We start from the raw sequence: 23,083 nt of genomic DNA on the forward strand, positions 1-23,083 counted from the left end.
CTGGCTCCTGCCTCTCTCAGCAAGCGGGCCCCGCCCTCCGCCGCCACACTTCCGGCGGGGCCGCGACCACAGAGGGGCGCGGGCGGGCAGCCGCTGGGGGTGGCGGGATAGGTTGGGCGCGGCCGGCGCTGCGGACCCGTTGCTGCTGTCCAGGTCCGGGCGGCCGAAGCCACTGCGTCCCACCGACACCATGGGCAACTGTCACACGGTGGGGCCCAACGAAGCGCTAGTGGTTTCAGGTGAGAAGGCGGCGACCACGGAGGTGGGTTCTGGGCCACCCAGTGCTGGTGTGGGGGAGTGGGGAGGTGGGGTGCCGCGTGCGGGGCCTGAGCGTTCCGCGCTGCGCAGGGCGCTGGCCCCATTGCCACACCTGAGACCCCTTCCAGAAGAGACCCCTATTCTCTCTTTCTGGGCTCCAAGCCCTCGGGCATCCAACAGGGGCTCCCCCTCCTGTGAAGAGTCTCCCTGTGCTTATTTCTTCTTTCCTCCACCTCCCGAAGCAGGGCCTCCCTCTACACCACCGTGGGCTAAAGGGTCGCAGACTAATGCCTTGGGGTCCCCGGAACTCAGCAGTTTTGCTGGATTCCAGCGACCAGGACAGGGGGTGAGTCACGCGGCTCTGGAGGGCAGGTGCCTAAACGGGGAGGGGCTCTGAGATGTGTATGGGTCCTCTCTCCTGGCACAGTCAGACCCGTTAATTCTGAGCGGGCTGGGACTTGCTGGGGTTTACTGGCATAGCCCGCCCCAGAGACGCAGCTTGCGGCCTCTACAGGTTGGGAAATCCAGCCCTGAGCTGCAGCGCTCTGAATTGCAAAATGCTGCAAGCTCCAGAATTTCTATCTAGGTGGGGCTTGGGAACTGCAGCATTGGGGAAGGGGAGTGTGTTTCTTCTTAAGACTGCTATTTACACTGTGTATTTGGAATGTTTTAGTAGGTAGTTGAAGCCTTTCAAGCCACCAGGTTGTGCAGCCCCTAGCTCCTATGTGCTGGGGAGGGGGCCTGTTGCCTGACAGCTTTCGGGGATTCCTGCAGCTGTAGGGTTCCCTGAAATTGAAGTCTTATTTCCCACTGACAGTGCTGAGTTGCAGCCTGTATGCAGAGTTGGCAGGGTAGCTACCCAAGCAAGTAGAATACCTGGGTCAGGGCTTGTAGCTGCCCACCCTTGGGGAGATGTGATGAACACATTGGAAGCTTTCATCCTAAAACAGGGTCTTAGGCTCATTTTGGATCTCAGAATGTCTCTGAGCAGGAACATCACTGTTCCTGATCAGGACTGTGCTCTTGCAGGGGAAATAAAATACCCTATCCCCAAATCTGGCCCTCTGGGTGACTGTAATCACAGCTACTCAGGAGGATCTCCTTTGAAGCCTCAGCAACTTAGTGAAACCCTGTCGCAATGGGGTGAGGGGGCCTGGGGTTGTAGCTCAGTCATAGTTGCCCCTAAGTTCAGTCACCAGTACCAAACACACACACACACACACACACACACACACACACACACACACAACCCCCACCCATCACAGATAGCCCTGTGGTCAGGAGAAAGACCCCCAAAGAGCACAAAGGCCAACTCCCTCTATAAATCCTGGCCTTGTCTCCAGCCCCCACCCCTAGGAAGGCATTTAGAAACCTATATCTGCACTGCACTGTTTTTATGTTATGTAGTTTCTTTCAAGAAGTCCAGACTCTGGGTTGAGGAGATAAAAGCTTCAGTTCTACCCTGGTGGAAAGTCTTTTAAGACTACAGGGTGAGAGGACCCATTAAGATAGGTTGCTCTGCTCTGTACCTTTCACACACTGAGAACCTCTTCCTTAGGCCAAAGCCAATACAGAGCTGGCACAGAAGCTGTTTTAGGGGTGGGGAGAGGAAGCCCATGCTAAGAATTGAAGGTGCCAGATTCAAGAACAGGCAGGAGAGGAGAAGGAGAGATAATGCCTGGCATAACAGTACCTTGGGATTTGAGATGATCCAGCTGAATGGTAGATCCCTCTTGCATGTGGACTCCCAGGAGAGCAGAGCACCTGTTTCCAGCCCTGCCCATTCAGGTCTTAGACGTGCATTAAGTCCAGAAGCAAGTCACTCAGCCCAGTTTCAAGATGATTCTGATAGGTCTCCTGGTCATGTTTTCCATCTTTTTAAAATTGTTTATCTAACCTCCTTCCTTTCATTTGTAATAGAATTTTCTCTATATCTTCAAAAATTAAAAGAAAAGTCTTCTTCATTTTGAAGGGGGAGGAGTACATTTTTATTTTTACTAACCAGAACTGATTATAAATGTCAGCAACAATCCATGATAGTCTTAGCAGTATTTTCCAGCCATACTATAGTTATTTGCAGGTACCTTGAAAATAATTTACACTCATCAGTACTTTGAAATTAAGTTAGTAATTAGAGCTATCACTAAATCTTATTATTTAATAAATTAATAAAGAAGCACATATTATAACATTTGGTTGTCTTAGCATTTTTTTTTCTTTTGTATTTTAGACATTTATAGACATCCTAAGAAGGGGTCCTTAGGTGCTGGACTACTAATAGTGTTTGTGGCTTTAAAAAGAATAAAACCACCTTGAGGGTATAGTCTTTTATAGTAGAAGAGGGTTGAGGAGAGACAGGAAGGGAAGGGACTGCTCCTGAGAGGGTAGCAGTGAGCTTGTTACCAGAGGAGGGTCTGAGAAAGTCACAGAGAAGGAACCCTGCACTCAGGAGCATAGGGTCCTTTGTGCACCTGACAAAAAAGAATTTCAGCATGTTGAGCTGGGGGTATAGCTCAGTGATAGAAGACTTGCCTAGGATGTGCCAGGCCCTGGCTTCAATCCTCAACACCATAAAAAATAGTAATAATCATGCATCAGATATTGAGGCACAAAGATATATTTAGGAAAGCAAAAGGGAGAGTGCAGGCCATCTCAACAGTGAAAAGCAACACCTAGTCTGAGATTTTATTATTTACATAATTTTTTTTTCTTATGCTCAGAACTTCAGGCATGCCAGGCAAGCACTCTACTACCACTGCACTACATTCCCAGGCTGATGTTTGGGGGTTTTTGTTGTTGTTTATTTGTTTGTTTGTTGGTACCAGGAATTGAACCCAAGGGCACTTAACCACTGAGCTACATCCCCAGCTCTTTTTATTTTTTATTTAGGGTCTCACTTAATTGCTAGAGCCTCACTAAATTGCTGAGAGTGGCCTTGGATTTATGATCCTCCTGCCTCAACCTCCTTGAGATTAGACATATGCCAGCATGTCTGGCTAGCCTGAGGTTTTAATATTTATTAGAGGGACAATAGCTAGGGTCTGAACTAGAGGTGGAGTCAGGATAGGGTTAGATAATTCTAATCAGTTTTCCTTGAGTATGTGTACTGCCCTCACATCGCACTATTTTTTGCAGGCCAGGACAAGAGCTGGGTTGCCCATGAGTTGCTTGTTTTGTGTTCTATCGGTTGATAGGCACTTCTTTTTTGAAACTCAGTATATTTTGCCTTCTCTGTATCCCCAATAGTCTCAGACTGTTTGGGGGGTAGGGAAAGTTATCATGGTTTTTTGGTTTCGTTTTTGTTTTTCTGTACAGGAGACCGAACTCAGGGGCACTTGACCACTGAGTCACATCCCCAGCCCAATTTTTGTATTTTATTTAGAGTCAGGGTCTCCCTGAGTTGCTTAGCGCCTCACTAAACTGCCTCCATCTAAGGCACTGAGCCACGTCTCCAGCCCTTTCTTGTATTTTATTTAAAGACAGGGTCTCACCAAGTTGCCTAATGCACTGCTGTTGCTGAGGCTGGCATTGAACTCCTGATCCTCCTGCCTGAGCCTCCCAAATTGCTAGTATTACAGGTGTGTGCCACCGTGCCCAGCTATCATAGGGTATTTTGTAGTCCTTCAGCTTGACTGAGCCCAGAGCAAGGGAAAGCAAGTTAAGAAAATTAGAAGAGGGTGCAGCAGTGCACGCCTGTCATCCCAGCTACTCAGGAGGATAAAGCAGGAAAATCACAAGCTGCAGGCCAGCCTCCACAGCTCAGCAAGACACTCTCAAAAAATAAAAAAGGGCTAGGCGCAGTGGCGCACACCTGTAATCCTAGAAGCTGGGGAAGCTGAGACAGGAGGACTAAAAGTTCAAAGCCAGCCTCAGCAATTTAGCAAGGCTCTAGGTGGTTTAGCAAGATCCTGTCTGAAAATCAAAAACAAAAAAGGCTAGGGATGCAACTCACTGATAGAGCACCCCTAGATTAGATTCAATCCCCAGTACAGAAAAAAAAAAAAAGCGAGAATGAAAGTTACCTTTTGGGCTGGAAATGTGTGTAGTCCACTGGGAAAGAACTTCCCTAGCAAAAAATAAAAGAGAAAAGGAAAAATTTAGAGAAACTTTTGAGTCTTAAGATGAGTGAGACCTAGGGAGGTGGGAGAAGAGGCACCTAACTGTCCTTTTGGGAGTGGTATTCAGGCTCCTAAGAGGAAGATGCCTTCCAGGAGAGGAGGCTGCTGGGGATGGGGTGGCTGGCCAGTCCCAACTTCCTGTTTTTACTGCCCCTGGGAACCTGGCCATGTTGCCCTTGGCCAAGGCCCAGCTTGAGCTGTGGCAGTCTGTTCTCAAGGTCAAATAATAACTGAAAGGTAAAGAGTGGACATCCACCTATTCCATCCCTCCCTGCCACTCCCACCTCCTCCACAGCACATTGAGAAGTCCCCTGGAGCTGACTGGAGGTAGCCGTGCCCCATCCCCCACCAGACCGCAACATGAAGAACAAGCTGTGATTTTTGGCCCTCTTCCAGTTTCACTTGATCCCAAGATGACTTAGGTTTCAGATTGACTGCTTGTCCTCAGAAGCCTCTCCTATACCTCCCAGGACAGAGAAGCCCTTAAAGGCTCACCTTGAACAGCAGCCCTGTGGACAGATATTTCTATCCCAGAGAAACAAGAGACCTAAGACCTCTTACTGGTTTTGCCCACACTGAGGCTGTTCTATGATCCCTGGACCTCTGGTTTGGCTACAGATTGAATATCTCTTATTGGAAATAATTAGGACCACAGGATTTCAGATTATTTTAGATTTGAAAATATTTCAATAGACATAACAAGACATGTTATGGATGAGATCCAGAGTTTAAGCACTACATGTATTTGTCTCATACATACCTTACATACATAGCCTGAGGTAATTTTATACAATATTTTTAGTGCACCTGTGTTTTGGCTGCAACCTGTCACATGAAATCGGTTGTGTAATTTTCCATTTGTGACATCCTGTCAGCACTCAAAAAGTTTCAGTTTTGGAGTGTCCAATTTGGGGATTTTCAGATTGGGGAAGCTTAACTTTCACTAGCACCCTGTACACTGTAGCTGACCCAGGAAACTGGAATTGGCCGCCTGGAGCAGTCTCAGGTGTCAGCTCTCCAGCCTTATAAACTCTTGCGACTTGAGAGGCAGTGGGAATGGGGAGGGTCTTTGTTCGTTGCCTACACCCATCCAAAACTTGTCTCCATTTTCTGTTTTCTACATTGTTTGTTTCAGTCTTGGCCTCACCACTGTCCAAACCTGGACTTTCTAGGTGCACTGTCCAGTGTGGGTGCCACTAGCCTCATGTAGCCATTCTAATTCCATTTAATTGAGGCTGAGGATGTAGTTCCATGGTAGAGCACTTGCCTAGCATACAAGGTCCTGGATTGGATCCCTTGCACTACAAAAAATAATAATAATAATTAAATTTCATATGAAATTGGACATGTTAGCATACACTTATAACCCCAGCAATTCAGGAGACTGAATCAAGGGGACCACAAGTTTGAGGCCAGCCTCAGCAACTTTGCAAGATCATGTCTCAAAATAAAAAATAAAAAGGACTAAGATATAACTTAGTGGTAAAGTGACACTAGGTTTGATCCCCAGTATTAAAAAAATATATCTTGTATGAGCCACATTCCAAATAGTCAATCTATAGCCATACTACATATGGTCATACTACACCGCATAAATATAACACATTTCCACACAGAAAATTTTCTTGGACAAAATTGCTTCCTCTAGCAGTTAGCCACCTTCATCACCCTCCATGCCTTGCCTGGATTACTGCAAAAGGTTTTTACCCAATCTCCTGGCTTCAGTACCTTCCTCCATATGCAAGGTGGTATCTGTTTCTAAAATGCCTTATCAGTCTGAGTCACAATGGTACATGCCTGTGATCCCAGTGTCTTAGGAGGATTGCAAGACCAGCCTCAGCAATGCCCTAAGCAACTTAGCAAGACCCTGCCTCAACATAAAAAGGGATGGGGAAGTGGCTCAGTGGCTAAGCACTTCTGGGTTCAAGTCCCACTACCAATAAAAAAAAAAAAAATGTCTTATCAATTCCCATCTTCAATCCCCATGTGGCTCCCCATCACTCTTGCATACTCACATGTACAGCTTGTTGGCCTGCACAAAAGACACTCCATGATCTACCCTCTGCCCCTCTACCTGCCTTGTTCCCTGCCATGGGTCCTAAGAAATGTTGTAACCCACATGAAGCTACATGAAACTACCTAGACCTTTGACCTTGGGAGGCAAACATCCTAAAGCTTTCACAAAACAAGTCGGTGAACATGGAAATGACAACACTCTCTGGCTTTTTTCCAAATTCCATTTCCTTCAATTCATCTGTTTTTTTATTGCATGTTAACTGCCTCTTCAGTTTTTACTCACATTTCCTTGAACCTGAGTAACTTTGGCGTTAATAGGAGAATTTACTACAAGAATTTCAGAAATTAATTTTTGTCATTTCTGGGTGGGGAACACACTGAGTACATCCACAGCCTGGATCTAGATTATGGCTGAGTTAGCTGTCTAATTGATGTGCAGGAACCATTTTCTTTTGAGACCTTTTCCCTTTATCCTCTTTTATCTAGTTAATACCGTGAGTAGGCCTTAGTTTGAAGACCTTCCTTCCCAACCTGCTCCCATTAAAGGAGCAAAGTCATTCTGAAAGCTCTGGGAGTGGAGTGCCAGGCTCACTGAGATGTGTCTGCCTGCCAGAGAGAGGCTGTTGCCTTGGCTCAGACTCCTTCCCATGACCCAGAGCGCTGCCCTCTTGCATTTCTCTCAGTCTGTCCTACCGTGATAGCAGGTGAGCTGTGTGGTATTATGATCATCCCTTATTTTACTTCCTGCAAGAGGAATTGTATCTTCATATCTGTGTTCTTTTTTTATATACCTTTATTTTATTTATTTATTTTTTAGTGGTGCTGAGGATCGAACAACAGTGCCTCACGCGCACGAGGCAAGCGCTCTACCCCTGAGCCACAGCCCCAGCCCCTTCATATCTGTTTTTTTTAATTTCAACTGATTATATATGACAGCAGAATGCATTAAAATTCATATTACACATATAGAGCACAATTTTTCATCTCTGGTTGTACACAAAGTAGAGTCACACCATTTGTGTCTTCGTACATGTACTTAGGGTAATGATGTCCATTTCATTCCACTGTCTTTCCTAGCCCTCTACCCCCTCCCTTCCCCATATCTGTGTTCTTGACACACACACAAAAAAGACTCTACTTGTTGAATGAATGAACGAATGATTGAATGAAAAATGGAAGCTTTGCTGGATATAATCGCTTACACCAGTAACCCCAGCTACTTATGAGGCTTAGGCAGGAGGTTTGCAAGTTGGAGGCCAGCCTCAGTAATTGAATGAGCCCCTGTCTCAAAATAAAAGCTATATGTGGTAGAGCATGCTTATAATCCCCAGTGGCTCTGAAGACTGAGGCAGAAGAATGCAGGTTCAAGCCACCCTCAGCAACTACTGAAGGAGAAAAGGCTGAAGAAAGCCTGTACACACACCCTAAGCAATTTAGCTAGACCCTATCTCAAAGTGTTAAAAAAAAAAAAAAAAAAAAAGGGCTGGGGATGTGGCTCAAGCGGTAGCACGCTTGCCTGGCATGTGTGCGGCCCGGGTTCGATTCTCAGCACCACATACAAAGAGATGTTGTGTCCGCCAATAACTAAAAAATAAATATCAAAAATATTCTCTCTCTCTCTCTCTCTCTCTCTCTCTCTCTCTCAAAAAAAAAAAAAAACTGAAAAAAAAAAAAAAAGCTGGGAATTTGGCTCAGTGGTTAAGCACCCCTGGGTTGAATCCCTGCTACCAATAAGTAAGTAAATAAATAAATAGGGCTAGGGATATAGCTCAGTGGTAGAGCGCCCCTGGCTTCAATCCCTAGTATTGCAAAAAAAGAAAAGAAAAATGGAAGCTTTTTCCAGACCACCCCTGTCTGCTATGTCCTCTGGAAGTACTTACACTCTGAATTATTAATTGGATATCCTTTTTATGTAAATTAGACAATTTACATAAAAATCTAGATTCTAAGTTCTTAAGTCCCTATAGGTCAGGGAGAACATTTTATGTATAATCTCAGCACCTGGAACCCAACAGTTACCATTATCAAAATTCAGCAAGTACAAGGGCAGAGTTGCTGTCAGAGGGGTTGGAGGAGATAAACCCAGGAACTGACTGACCTAACCAGTAGTGATTTGCTTTGCTCCCCAGGGGGCTGTTGTGGTTCTGACTACAAACAGTACGTGTTTGGCGGCTGGGCCTGGGCCTGGTGGTGTATCTCCGACACTCAGAGGTAAGGGCCTGAGGGCTTGGGAACCTGTTATCATGGTGGGCAAGGGAGAGAAGTGTTTCCAGTGTTACCCCTTCACCCTACAGATCAGCTAGAACATCTGCCATTTGCTACCTCTGTTCTGGAAGAAGGAGTCCCATAAGGAATAGGTGAAATAGGCTGACAGGCATTCAGGAGGCACACTTCAAGAAGGTCTGGCTTAGGTGAATGTGGTGGTGCATGAATGTAATCCTATTGACTGTGGAGGCTGAGCTAGGAAGATTGCAAATTCAAGGCCAGCATTAGCAAATTAGTGAGACCCTGTCTCAAAAAATAAGAAGGACTGGATTGGTATATAATTCAATGGTAATGCACCCCTGGGTTCAATCCCCACTACCAAAAAAAAAAAAAAAAAAAAGGAAAGAAAAAAAAGAAGGTGTGTCTTTAGACACCTCCTCCTTTCTGTGTGTTCTTTTTTGCATGAGAGGTGACATTACTTTCTGTCCCAGAGAATTCAGGATCATATCTCAATTTCCCAGTTCTAGCTTAAAGTTATTCAAGAAGTCTTAATTACACACTACATTTAGAGGGGGTGTACTGAAGGAGAAAAGGCTAAAGAAAACCTGTACACACACACTCACCATGAAGGCCCTGGAATAATTCAAGCAGAGGCTAAATGAGAATAGATGTATAGTTAGACGTTCTCTGTGATAGTAGTGGGTTAGAGACAAGGAGGGGCAGGTGATCTAAGGAAAAGGTGCTGACACCAAGCAAGACAGGTCTCCTAAATATGTCTTGGAAAGAGTTAATAAAGGAAGGAAGGTTTTAGTGCCCCAGATTGCTCTCCCTGCTGGTGCCTCCAGAGCCCAGGGTAGAACCAGACTTGGGCTCTCCTACTACCACACTGTCCAGCCGCCTTTCCTAGTGGGAAATGAGGGAGGGGTAGAGTCTTCTAGGCCGGGACTCAGGCATCAAGGACAGCAAGTTATGAAGGAATGGGGGGGTTGGGCATCTCAAAGGGAAGCAATAGAAATTCCAACAGAAAATACCACTCCATTTCACCCTCATCAGTCAGCAAAGAGAAGCCCATGTCTGCGCTGAGTTCCTGATGCTTGAGGCTCCTGGGGGTCTGCGGGTATCTACTAGGATCCGGGTCATAGAAAGTATGTCACAATTTTTTTTTTTTTTTTTACCATCACTGACTTCCCGATAACCCCCTTCACTCTCCTCCCATCACTTTACATTCCCTGAGGTGATGGATTGTGGCCCAAGGGTGCTTTTGTTAGGATTGTGGGAACTTCTGATCCAAGACCAAAACTATCAGAGACTGATCAATAATGGTTACAATTTCTACTCCAGAGGGTCCTAGGAACAGCTGAGTGTGTCATTTGGCCTGCCAGAGTCATGGGCCTCAGAGAGACAGCTACCCACACAACATGCAATCCTAGCACAACATAATATCTTATTCAAATACCTCAACTTATAGCCAGGCCTGGACAGTTTTGTGACTTGCCCAGAGACCTGTTTCGAGTGGGCATCCACTACTGGGGCAACACCCCTGCAGACCTTCTCCATGTCCTTGGTCTCCTACTCTCACTTTTTGTTCCAGGAGCAGAGCCCCAGAGTGGGATGGCCAGGCCTCCCTGACAACAGGTTTGGAAGTGAGAGATGGGGAGGCCTTACCTTTTCCTAGGAAACTTACCTCAGGCTCAACATCCTCCCTTTGGTCCCACTTGCTGGTTAGTCTGTCCCTGCACCTCTTCCCACTCTATACCCCTTTCTGGGAGACAGCCTCTTCCCCTGCCCCCAGCCTGGTTGGGCCATCTCCGCAGGCTGGAGCCTTTATTTCCCTAGGCTGGTAGGATCCTCTCAGGTCAGAATAGAGGTTTTTAACTCAGCCTTCATACTCAGCCTCCCTTTCGAAGTATTTCACCTACCCATGATGTCAGCCATTCTTCCTCCAGGCTCAGTGCAGTCCCTCCTGCTGTACTTTGCTGCAACACCCTGTACTATCTGAGTCCCTGATGTGGGCAGCTCTCTCTCTCCCTTACCTAAGCAAGTCCCCCACCTCTGGCCTCTGAGCTGCAGCCTCCCATCTACCTTCCCTCCCTCCTCTTCCCCCTTCTCCCTCCCTCTCTTCTATTTCTTTCTTTCCTTCCCCAGAAGATAGCTTATGGGTTTCTGTCTGGGCTGGGTGGAGAGAGTCCTCTTAGGCCCAAGGGTGCTATTGTTAGGACTCAAATGAAAGCAACCTTTGCATGTCTGCATGGCCAAGCCCCCAGGGCTGCCACTGTGTTAATGTGGGGTTAATGTGGGGCTCCATGTTGCCTACTCCCAGGGTTAATGTGGGGCTCCATGTTGCCTACTGATCCTCATCCCCCACCTACCTGCTCCTGCCTTTTAGCCTCAGCCTCTATCTCCTCTTCCTTCTTTGGGTTTAAGGAACTCTTCTACACTATGCACAGTCTGCCTCTGCCTGGACCACCACCCTACACACACACATACACACACATATGCTAGAGTGGGCCAAGTAACTGCAAGGCACCTTATTTTCTTTGCCAATACTCTTTGTCTGCCTATGCTCAACTTTGGAAACTCCGAAGTGAGTAAGTCCATCATCTCCCATCCATCCCTGTGAATATCTGGCAGAAGCATACTTTCTTGCTCAACCTTCCTTGACCTCTGCACCCCTAAATCACATCAAAACTTTTCTTTGGACTTTTCTGACCCTAAATTACCTTCTTAATGTTATGTAGTAGCACAAACCTTAAGGGTTTGCACCCCAAGCAGGATTCAATATTTGCTCTGGCTCATTAATCCCCAGAGTGGCTATCTTCTCTCAATTTCTAGAAACAGGTTTGCCTGTGTAAGGAGGGTAGAACTAAAGCTGTTTCCCAGATTGTGGCAAGAATCTACTAAGAATGTGAGGTGGTAAGCACCGTGAATGTCAGCTTACAGGCCTCGTGACCTCAGGCCCTGGCCCCCCGGGGTATTGGCAAGCATCTCCCCAGCCCATTAGCTCCTCGTTGGAAGGGGAGGAGGGCTATAGAAGAGACCCAGAAGCCTCAGGCCAGCAAGGGGCTGCCTCTGCTCTTTCATAACCCTAGACCAAGCTGGCAGGGGTTTGAAGTGTTGAAAGCACCCCTGTCCTGCCCCCACATGTCAGGCATTGGTGCTTATCTGGTAACCACTCTGTGTATTTGCTGTGTCCCCTCCTACCCTTCCTGTCCCTACCTCTCCCTACCCCCTGGCTGCTTCTCAGACTGTCTCTGGAGGTTATGACCATCCTGTGTCGCTGTGAGAATATTGAGACGTCGGAGGGGGTCCCGCTATTCGTAACAGGGGTTGCACAGGTAATAACCCACCTGCTTCCTCTTCTGTATCTAACCTTCTCTCTTTCTGCCCTTTGGGGCCTAGCAGGCAGGAACTGGATGGACTCCCCTCCTGAGAGTGTGCCTCACCCCTCGTTATCCCCATCTCTGCTGCTCTGGGTGCCAGGGTGAATCCCTGTAGATCTCCAGGGCACCTTCTTTTGCCCACTGGGGCTGCAAGTGGGGAAAAGGCAAGGGATTCTGAAAGCCCAGTTCTGCCAGTGAGTGTCCTTAAATGCCAAGCCTTATTACCATGCAGCCATAGCTAGTGAAATCTGTTCTTGGCTAGAATGTTCAGCAACTCCAAGTGTGTTCTCTGTAATGTGCAGGTTCCTATCCTCATCACTTTGTTTACCAGTTCTCTGTTGAGCACTTTCTTGGATTCAGGCACTGAGAATGCAGCAATGAACATCCAAAAGCCCCTTCCCCTCAAAGCCCGTTGCTCACAGGTGCCCAGGCTGGAGAGGCCTTAATGGCCGGCATCTTGCACTTTCCTCTTCCTCATGCCTTGAGTTGCATTGCAGCCTTCTCAGGCAAAAGTCTAGCACCACCATTCCCTTCCTCACCCATTCTTCCAGCTCTAGTCAGGAAAGACACCATCCCATCTCCTGAGCCATGGAGGGCAGGTTGCAGTGTAAGAGCCTGAGAGGAGATTAGAGACCTCTGTGGAATGGGTAGGGTCCAGGCCTCCCTCAACTCTAATTGAAGCAGCCCCAACCCTCCAAACCCACACTATACTTGAAACATTTCCCAGTGCCCAGGTCCTTTTAAGTTGAGTGAATGTGGATGCTTGAGGAGTTAGACTGCCTGGGCAGAACAACTCTTTCAAAGGTTAATGCTACTTAGCCAGGAGGCTTTGGTGTGACCCCAGCCAGTGTGATCCCAGCCTGTGTTCCCCATGTGACATGTTTGGTCCCAAGTCTTAGCCTTGTGGACTTCAAGTCATAGCCTCTGGCTAGTTGGAGGGATCAGAGAGAGCTTCCTGGCAAAGGAGGGGATTAATTCTGTCTTGGCTCAGGAGTAGGCATACTCCCAGTATGCCCACCTGCCAGGCAGGGCTTTCTAGGCAGCATCTTGGGGCATTTTGGGGTGCTGAGTAGACCCAGAGAATACATATGTTCACATGTCATCCATGACAGCCTCCATGCCACAGCCTGGAGTACCAGCACCTACCTGCTGTCCTATGACACACACACAGCTGCACTGGCTTCTTCCGGTTCCTGACAGCCCCAGACCACCATAGGCACTTCTTTCTTACTTCCTTTTCCTCTCAATTTAAACCAGGCTGACTTGAGCAAAGGACCTATGTGCACATGTGTAGCCTACTTACCCTCCTTCCCTGGAGCTGTCTGTACCCACCCTGCCTACCTTCTTACACACTGCCAGCTACAAACCCTAGAGAGCCTTCCCCACCCTCCTCACCAGGATTCTTGGCCTGTCCCATCTGGAGTAGTGAGGTGGTAGACATTCCCCATACCTCAGGCCCCGGGCCCCCAGACCCATGCCCCTGTTTTGCGTTTCTTGGCAGGATTTCCCTAGAGATTATGACGTTGCAGCCCCGCTGCGAGGACGTAGAGACGGCCGAGGGGGTAGCTTTAACTGTGACGGGTGTCGCCCAGGTATAGTAACTCAGCAGCCCCGCGCATGTCTGTTGAGGTGCCTCATCCCCATGCTGGAGTTTGGGGGGAGGAGGAGAGGACGGCAGCCAGGGGTAGTCTGTCCAGCATCTCTGCCACCCCACCCCCCAACGAGAGAATCGTGACCACTGGAACATGCTCACTTGGCCCCCTTGGCCACCCAGCAAGACTAACAGATACCCCTTCTCTCCTCAGTGGCCCTCGAGGGACAGAACCAGTGCTGAGGGCTCCTATCTCTCTAACCCAGTCCCATTCTTTGCAGGTGTTGGATATGCCCGGCCCCAAAATCCAGGCCTCACCTGTTCCCTGGGTAGGGGGTTAGAGGGATGGCCCAAAAGGAGAGGCCCTGTGAGGCAGAGGACTTGTGGGGTCAAAGGCTGTGTTATATCCCCAGCTAGGAGCCTGGGAGAGGCACCACACCCTAATCCATCTCTGGACTTCCAGGGCAGCAAGGTTCTACTGTGTTACAGGCCTCTGATGAGGGAGTTGGCTGAATACCTCCAGAAGCAAAGGCACCATCAGTTATATATCCCCTGGGACCTGTCTCCTGCCCCATCTAGGCTCTTTCATAGTCCATCTGTCTGTCTATGTCCCTATTGCTCTTTCTCCTTTTCATATTCACTGCCCCTTAGCCTGAAGGTCTCCCACATGTGGGGAGTCTGTGAGAGAGTAAATAGTAGGCTGGAGAGGGAGGAGAAGAGCCCCAAATGCCCAGGAGAAAGGCTGGGTCAGAGCCTCAGCTGCCAGTGAAGAATTCCAGTGAAGAGTGCCCTACTAGAGAGCTCAAATACACCAACCTACCTCGTATTCCCAGGGCCTGCAGGTTTGACAAAGATGGGGAGGGGCACAGCCACCATCCTCTGTACCTCTGGGTCTGGGGCTTCCATCTGTTTCTCTCCAGCCTGACGCGGGCACCTCTGTGACCCTGGCAGGTGAAGATCATGACAGAAAAGGAACTCTTGGCCGTGGCCTGCGAGCAGTTCCTGGGCAAGAATGTACAGGATATCAAGAACGTTGTCCTACAGACCCTAGAGGGGCATCTGCGTTCCATCCTAGGTGAGACCCTGCCCAGCCTCACATAGTTCTGAAGCCAGGGCCAGGGATAGGTAGCAGAGCTGTGCAGGGAGCCTGTTCCTCTGAGGTTTTGAGCTGAAACTTTTTCCTCAAGCATTTAATTTCAAAACTTCAGTTGGGCTGGGGATGTAGCTCAAGGGTAGAGTACTTGCTTAAGCATTCAAGAGACTCTGGGTTCAATTCCTAGTGCCAAAAAGAAACAAAAAACTTAGGATGTTTTGAGTGAGAGAGGGCTTTGGTATAGGGCATGGGAGTGGGATAGAGGGCAGTTTGTCTCTTGGGACACTTCCTCGTCCTCCAGGACTCTGCATAAGGCTCAGTATTAAACACTGTTGAGAAGAAACCCCAAGAAGACCCAGTTCAGACTGCATGACCCCTGTATGCACCCAGACTTCTACTTGTATGCTTTCTCCCTTTCCCAGCTGGTTGGGACCCTGGAGAGAAAGCCCATGTTCTCTCTATCCCCAGGGACCCTGACTGTGGAACAGATATATCAGGATCGGGACCAGTTTGCCAAGTTAGTGCGAGAGGTGGCAGCCCCAGATGTTGGCCGCATGGGCATTGAGATCCTCAGCTTCACTATCAAAGTGAGATGTGACAGAAAGTTTGTACCCTCAGAATTCGTCTGGGAGATGGGGATTGGTAGGGGTGGCGGGTGCACCTTTGTGTCCATGGCTGCTCCCTGGAATGACTCTCCCTTCCCTCCCCAGGATGTTTATGACAAAGTGGACTATCTGAGTTCCCTGGGCAAGACTCAGACTGCCGTGGTGCAGAGAGATGCTGACATTGGTGTGGCCGAGGCTGAGCGGGATGCAGGCATCCGGGTACTTGGGATTTCCTTTCTACCCCTGGGATTAGGGAACTCAGGGGTGACAGGACTATGGTCCCTCAGGGGACTCTAAGCACCTGCCCCTCCTCTTAGGAAGCTGAGTGCAAAAAGGAGATGCTTGATGTGAAATTCATGGCAGACACCAAGATTGCTGACTCTAAGAGAGCCTTTGAGCTACAAAAGTCAGCCTTCAGTGAAGAAGTCAATATCAAGGTAAGAAGCCAGGGCACCCTAACTTGGGGCTCAGGGCTCGGGACCTGGTGGCCAGCCTCTTAATGTGTTGACCTTCCCATCACAGACAGCTGAGGCCCAGTTGGCCTATGAGCTACAAGGGGCCCGTGAGCAGCAGAAGATCCGGCAGGAAGAGATTGAAATTGAAGTTGTGCAGCGTAAGAAGCAGATTGCAGTGGAGGCGCAGGAGATCTTGCGCACTGACAAGGAGCTCATTGCCACTGTGCGCCGCCCGGCTGAGGCTGAGGCCCATCGCATACAGCAGATCGCAGAGGGTGAAAAGTGAGAGTTGCCTGGGTGCCGGGGCGGGGTTAGTCAGCTCCTCTGCTGTCTCTGTGCTCTCTCTGACCACAGTTGGGAAACCACTTTCCCCCATGTTTGTCCCTCCTGTGAAGCGGCATACCCCTACCTCGTTCAGTCAACAAGACTAAATGAGATAAAGAAGGCTTGAGTGCATGCCTGGTATAGTGTTTGGCACAGAGGGCCTCCCGGTCAGTCTCCTTTCCCAGGTGCGGGACCTCTCCCTGGCCTGATCCAACAAGCCAGGGCACCCACTTCAAATGTCTCGTGCTCTTGACAGCCAACAGAACAGGACTAGAGGGTTTGTCAGACCTTATACAAGGTTTTGGGGGACCCTGGCACCTCCTGCTTATCTACCTGGCCTGGGCTCCCCCAGGGTGAAGCAGGTCCTCTTGGCACAGGCAGAGGCTGAGAAGATCCGCAAAATTGGGGAGGCAGAGGCGGCAGTCATCGAGGCAATGGGCAAGGCAGAGGCTGAGCGGATGAAACTCAAGGCTGAAGCCTACCAGAAATATGGAGATGCAGCCAAGATGGCCCTGGTGCTGGAGGCCCTGCCGCAGGTGAGGCTCCCACCCAAAACTGGCACCCAAAGTTGGCACCCAGAGCTCAAGTCTCCTCACCTGATTAGCAAGACAAGTGCCAGAACAATTTTGTTCCTAGTCAGTTACGCAGCCACCAGCCAGCTGAAAGGATTAAAGAGGGGAAATACTCAGTAGAGGGCAGGAACCCTCCAATAGGCCTAGGCCATCCCTGGCCCCTAGGCCTTTCCTATTGTGGCTTGCAAATTAGAGCCACCCCAGCTATTTAGGGGTTTGGGTAAGAGAAGAGAGGGAAAGGTGCTGGATAGGGTAGGTGGATGGAGTCAGAATCTAACCATGATCTCATACCCCACCTAGATTGCTGCCAAAATCGCTGCCCCACTGACCAAAGTTGATGAGATTGTGGTTCTCAGCGGGGACAACAGCAAGGTGACATCAGAAGTAAACCGGCTGCTGGCTGAGCTGCCTGCCTCTGTGCATGCCCTTACAGGTGTGGACCTCTCAAAGGTATGTATCTGCTTGGTTGCAGTGGAGTTACCTGGGCAGCCCACTGCCCTGGGCATATGGGTCCAGGACCTCCACAGCCAAGGCCTCATGGCATCTCCCATCTTTGCAGATACCCTTGATCAAGAAAGCCACTGGTGCACAGGTGTGAGGCTCCTGCAGGCCCACGCCCTTCAGCAGCCGCCCACCCCTCCCTTCACCTGTTTTAATACCACAGGGACAACGGGAACGTTACTGACTCTGGTGCCTTATTTTGTAGGGACCAGAAGTGCTGCGTGTTTAGGCCATCTCTGGCTGTCTTCCCTTCTCTCCTGTCTCTTCCTCTTTTCTATCCTCACTTTCACTGCCACACTCATCTAATTTGTGTCTTTCCTCCCTCATCTCCCTGTGTGTTTCTCTCTCTCTCTTGTCTTCCCTCCCTCTATGCAGATCACATAGTTTAAGCTAAAGATGTTTATTTCAATCACTGTCTGTCTGTGGGGGGTAGCCCTGCTGCTCCTCAGAATCCTGGTGCCTTGAAGTTCTTCCTGTATCCATCTGTCCTCCCTGTATCCCTGGCCAGAGTGCAGCATAGGTACAGGGGTTCTGGGTAGGACAACCTCTCTCCCCTCTCCTGGCCTGGTTTTCCCTGAATGCTCCTCTAGGAAGTCTATAGACCACCCACTTTCCTCTAGACCTGCGTAGCCATGGCCTATAGGGCCCAGGGCCATTGCCCTTTACTTCTTCCCTCCCCAGGCCAGGCCTGCTTTCATTACTACCCCTTTCTCCCTGACCCCAGGGGCACAGAGGCAAGGCCTCCTGTCTATAGCAGCTTCCTCAGTTTACTACTGCCTTAGGAGGCCCTGCTGTGCTCACAGAAGTTCCCTTCATGGAAAAGTCCCTACTAGGTGGTCTTGGTCCCAACTTCACTAAGCCTTTCTGGGGTCAGTTGGAGACAGCTTCATGCTAGTGCTGCACTGTCCTGGGTATGTGACCCTTCCAGTGGGCAAGGCTGTGCCAACCCTGTACAGAATCAAGTGCCGTAAATTGGCCAGATCCCGTTTCCCCTTGTGCCATCTTTCTTCCTGGCCAGAGTGATAGGGTTCCAGCCATGGGAAGCAGCTCAGTCTCCTGTCTCATTGCAGTAGTGGAGATGGAAGAGACCAGGGCCCAAGCATCCCGCCAGGGGGTGCTATGAGTGTCCCACAGCCCTAGTCCCCTACCTGTGGCCCTGCCCCAGCCTGTGTAGCTATTCTGCATGTGGATGCTGCATGTCTGGTCTGGGGCTTGGATGTCGCACTGCCCCACTGCCTGTCCCCTCTGGTAAAATAAAGATCTCTTATGTCATCCCTTGCATTGTGTATTCTGTGAGGGGAGAGACTGGGAATCAAGAATCATTCATACACACTTTTAGCATCAGGGCTGCTCTTGGCCTGTTCTTCCCCACCCTAGCCACAGGGGGGCATCAGCACACTGGCCTTGCCCACAATAGCTGTCCTGGGCCTGGCAGCAGCAATCCATGTGCTGAGGTCAGACCTGAGACATGGGAACCTGAAACAGGGGTTCTGGGTAGGACAACCTACCAGGTAGGGTTCAGTACCAACAACAACAAAAATTAGCCAAGTTTGACCTATTAGATCATCAAAATAACTCCATCCATCCAAAACAAACCTGAGACATTGCAAGCAAAGGGTGGAGAGTACTGCCAGGTTTGTGACACCTATGCCAGTGCTGAGCCTTACTCAGTATTGGGACCCACTTCTCAGGCTTAATAGCATAAACATAAGGCTGCTCGGGATTAAATTTCAGCTCTATTTTTTGTTTATTACCTGTGTAATCTTGGGTAAGTAACTTTATCTTCCTGGGCCTCCATATTCTTATTCATTTTGCAAACTTATCAGATGCTTGCTATGTGAAGGGCCTTGTCTTTCATGCTAGAAAGACTGCACTGAACAAGACATGCCTAGCTTTTAGAGCTTGCATCCAGGTGGAAACAATAAGAAAAATTAAATATACGGTATGTTAGATAAAGGTAAATAGCAAGGAGGAAAATAAGGAAATGAATAGGAAGTTTGGGGTGTGCTGACATTTTAGGGCATGCTAGGAAGAGCTTAATAGAAGGTATGACTGACAAAGGCAAAGGAATGAGCCATGCAGGCACCTGAAGGGAAAGCTTTCCAATCCAAAGTGTGTGGCATGATCAAAGAAGGGTCAGTGCATGTTGGAAGTGGAAGGTGAGCCGGTGGAGTATTAGTGAATGAGGTCAAAATGGAAACCTAGGGGCTGGGGATGTGGCTCAAGCGGTAGCGCGCTCGCCTCGCATGCGTGCGGCCCGATCCTCAGCACCACATACAAATAAAGATGTTGTGTCCGCCGAGAACTAAAAAATAAATATTAAAAATTCTCTCTCTCTCTCTCTCTCTCTCTCTCTCTCCTCTCTCACTCTCTTTAAAAAAAAAAAAAAAAGATGGAAACCTACTTTAAGATCACAGGAAGCCTTAATAAGGCTTTTTAGGGCCTTTGTTCTGACATGAGAAACCACTGGAGGGCTTTTAAAAAGAAGTGATATTATTTCACACATCTAAAAATATTCTTGTCAGGCACAGTAGCCTACAACTGTAATTCCAGCAACTAGGGAGAATGACGCAGGAGGATTGCAAGTTCAAAGCCAACCTCAGCAATTTAGCAAGGCCCTAAGCAACTTAGAGACAGTCTCAAAAAATAAAAAGGGGGCTGGGGATGTGGCTCAAGCGGTAGTACGCTCGCCTGGCATGCATGTGGCCCGGGTTTGATCCTCAGCACCACATACAAAGATGTTGTGTCTGCCAAAAACTAAAAAATAAATATTAAAATTCTCTCTCTCTCTCTCTCTCTCTCTCTCTCTCTCTCTCTCTCTCTCTCTTTAAAAAAATAAAAATAAAAAGAGATGGGGATAGATGTAGTTCAATGGTAAAGTGGCCCCTGGGTTCAATCCCCAGTACCAACAACAACAAAAATTAGCCAAAGTTTGACCTATTAGATCATCAAAATAACTCCGTCCATCCAAAACAAACAAACAATTAATGGTGTGCTCGCTTCCGCAGCACATATACTAAAATTAGAATGATACAGAGAAGATTAGCATGGCCACTGCATGAGGATGACACGCAAATTTGTGAAGCGTTCCATATTTTATTTAATTTATTTTTTTTTTAGTAGTAGATGGACACAATACCTTTATTTATTTTTTTTTTGAGAGGGAGGGAGGGAGGGAGGGGGAGAGAGAGAGAGAGAGAGAGAGAGAGAGAATTTCAATATTTATTTATTTTTTTAGTTTTCGGCGGACACAACATCTTTGTTTGTATGTGGTGCTGAGGATCGAACCCGGGCCGCACACATGCCAGGCAAGCGCGCTACCGCTTGAGCCACATCCCCAGCCCCTCCATATTTTATTTAATGTTATCCTCTCTTAAAAGGGAGAATTGAGGGGTAATAACATCATAAACCTCTCATCTACAAAGACTGGATGAAATATCACCACTCCTGCTAAAAACACCAGAAAAATTAGTATTTTCATCAGAAGGAAAGACCTCAAATTCAAGAGACTCATGGACAATGACAGTTGCACTCCATAGGAAAGAATGGGACCTTGTCAAAGCAACAAACACACTTTCTGTCCTTTTTCATGTAAACAGAGTTAGCAAAAACCACTCCAAAGCAAAAGCTCTCAACCCACATGTAGATATTTGCTTACTGTGTAGGCCAATAGCTATGAACTATGTTAGGTTTTTTAATTTATTTTTTTTAAGAATTTTTTTTTTTAGTTGTAGTTGGACACAATACCTTTATTTTTTTTTTATTTATTCCATGTGGTACTGAGGATGGAACCCAGGGCCCCACACATGCTAGGTGAGCACTCTACCACTGAGCCACAACCCCAGCACCACCACCCCCTGAGGTTTTTTTAATTAATCATTTAAACGTTTGTACTTTTAAATATACTAACTATATAACTTTTTGTTTTTTCTGTTTTTCTTCCCCTTCCCCATTGCTGCATATGCCTTTAGAATTGATGTAGTATTACCATTAAAACATGTACTCTTATTTTTTTAATTTTTTTTTGTGGTGCTGGGGCTCAAAGCCAGGGCCTAGCGTGTGCTAAAAATGCACTGGCCCACCCCCCAGCCCACTTAACACTCATGAAGCCACTTAGGAGCAAACTGTAACATTTTTAGGTATTGAAGTTTCTTCCTTCCCACTGTATCATATCATTGAAGCTACTATTCATTATTGGCAATCAGTTTAAATCAAAAAGCTACTGGATGGGGCTGGCGATGTGGCTCAAGCGGTAGCGCGCTCGCCTAGCGTGCATGCGGCCCAGGTTCGATCCTCAGCACCACATACAAACGAAGATGTTGTGTCCGCCGAGAACTAAGAATAAATAAATGTTAAAATTCTCTCTTTCTCTGTCCCCCTCTCTCTCACTCTCTCTTTAAAAAAAAAAAAAAAAAAAAAGCTACTGGATAACATTTGCCATTCATGTATTTTGCGGCACTATTTATTAGCATTTTGGCATGTTTGGGATCATAAAGAGAACGTATCACCTATTGACTACCTACTTCAGTTGGGTCAACACTACATTTTTTGTGAACTATTAATGGTGCTTCTCACTTTCTGATAATTTTCCTCTTATTAAGTAAATGTATTAAAAGATATTTTCATAATGCTAGCCAACATGGTGGTCCAGTGATAACTGAGCAGATAAAGACCAGGTGTCCTGAAAGTTTTATTGCAATTTTAGGTTTTGGTAACTATGCCCTACTGTGGAAGTGTAAAACCTACAAACTCTTTCAAGGCATCATTTGGGGGTTTAATTGCATTTCTCTTTAACTTTATAAATTTGGATGTTGAGCTTTTCAATTTTTTTGTTAGCAGTCCCTCTTTAAGATAGCAAACATTGGTCTGGGGATGTGGCTCAAGCGGTAGCGCACTTGCCTGCCAGGCGTTCAGCCCGGGGTTCGCTCCTCAGCACCACATACAGGGATGTTGTGTCTGCCAAAAAATAAAAATATTGGGAAATTCTCTCTCTCTCTCTCTCTCTCTCTCTCTCTCTCTCTCTCTCTCTCTCTCTCTCAATTTTCCCTATTCCTCCCTTTTCTTAAAAAAAAAAAAGATGGCAAACATTGACTGGAACAAAGAATTGAGGGCTCAATATTTTTGCAAAATTAAGTTTAAGTTTGGGGGAGATGTAGTTTAACTTTCAAATGATGTTCTGAAGTTTGTAGCGTTTATACTTCTACAGGTGTCAAAGCTTAAAATTGCACTAAAATTTGTGGAGATAAATAATAAAGGTTAAAAAAGTTTAAAAAAAAAAGTACCCTCCTCTTTTAAAGTTGTTTTATGCAGGGTTGTGTTGTATCTGCTTTAATCACCTAAATTTCTTTTCTATAGATTTGGTAAAGGAAGATTATGAAAGATGAGTGTTAATTCACATGTAATAAATGAAAAGGAATTGGACCCTAATAGCAGGTGATATGAAAGTTGTTTTTTTTTCTTTTTTTTTTAATCCTAAGTGTTAACCTGGTTGTAGGTATCTCATTTCAAGTCCTACTATATAAGAGAGAACTTACATGAACCTTGGGAACCTCTACTTCAAGCAAGGAGTAAATAACATAAGAGATTGATAACAATGTCACCTAAATTTGAAATATAAAAAGATTGGGGCTCGGGATGTGGCTCAAGCGGTAGCGTGCTCGCCTGGCATGCGTGCGGCCCGGGTTCGATCCTCAGCACCACATACAAACAAAGATGTTGTGTCCGCCAAAAACTAAAAAAATAAAATATTTTAAAAAAATATTTAAAAAAAAAGAAATATAAAAAGATTAGTGTTCTAGACTATGTGAAATCCATTTCTCTTTGTAAATGTAATCCTAGGAATCTTGCACTTATGAGCCAGGAATACTCTTCAATGTAACAATGCTTCATGTTGGGCTGGGGATGTGGCTCAAGCGGTAGCGCGCTTGCCTGGCATACATGCGGCCCGGGTTCGATCCTTCACACC

The 23,083-nt window shown here is 47.3% G+C and overlaps 1 protein-coding gene across 6 annotated transcripts; it reads left to right on the plus strand.

The window, feature by feature from the left end:
- Positions 1-48: 48 nt before the first annotated feature.
- FLOT2 (flotillin 2) lies at positions 49-18,390 on the plus strand. Of its 6 annotated transcripts, none has more exons than XM_081270406.1 (11): positions 49-239; positions 8,522-8,603; positions 11,842-11,932; positions 14,520-14,643; positions 15,130-15,248; positions 15,372-15,485; positions 15,584-15,703; positions 15,789-16,003; positions 16,398-16,581; positions 16,918-17,067; positions 17,177-18,390. In XM_081270406.1, exons 1-11 carry the CDS (start codon positions 191-193, stop codon positions 17,213-17,215), a joined length of 1,287 nt encoding a protein of 428 aa, XP_081126532.1. In that variant the 5' UTR covers positions 49-190; the 3' UTR covers positions 17,216-18,390. The 6 variants fall into 6 exon arrangements, with proteins under 6 accessions (XP_081126532.1, XP_081126531.1, XP_081126533.1 ...); XM_081270405.1 differs by lacking the exon at positions 11,842-11,932 and adding an exon at positions 13,479-13,569; XM_081270407.1 differs by lacking the exons at positions 49-239; positions 11,842-11,932 and adding exons at positions 243-262; positions 13,479-13,569.
- The last annotated feature ends 4,693 nt before the right edge of the window (positions 18,391-23,083 follow it).

Source organism: Spermophilus citellus (genome assembly GCF_964194105.1).
Source record: "Spermophilus citellus genome assembly, chromosome: 17".
Lineage (NCBI taxonomy): Eukaryota > Metazoa > Chordata > Mammalia > Rodentia > Sciuridae > Spermophilus > Spermophilus citellus.

Coding starts and splice junctions, on each gene's coding strand:
- FLOT2 (XM_081270406.1), top strand. CDS start 191: ATGGGCAACTGTCACACGGTGGGGCCCAACGAAGCGCTAGTGGTTTCA. Junction 16,582..16,917: donor TGCTGGAGGCCCTGCCGCAG/GTGAGGCTCCCA, acceptor TACCCCACCTAG/ATTGCTGCCAAAATCGCTGC. Junction 17,068..17,176: donor CAGGTGTGGACCTCTCAAAG/GTATGTATCTGC, acceptor CCATCTTTGCAG/ATACCCTTGATCAAGAAAGC.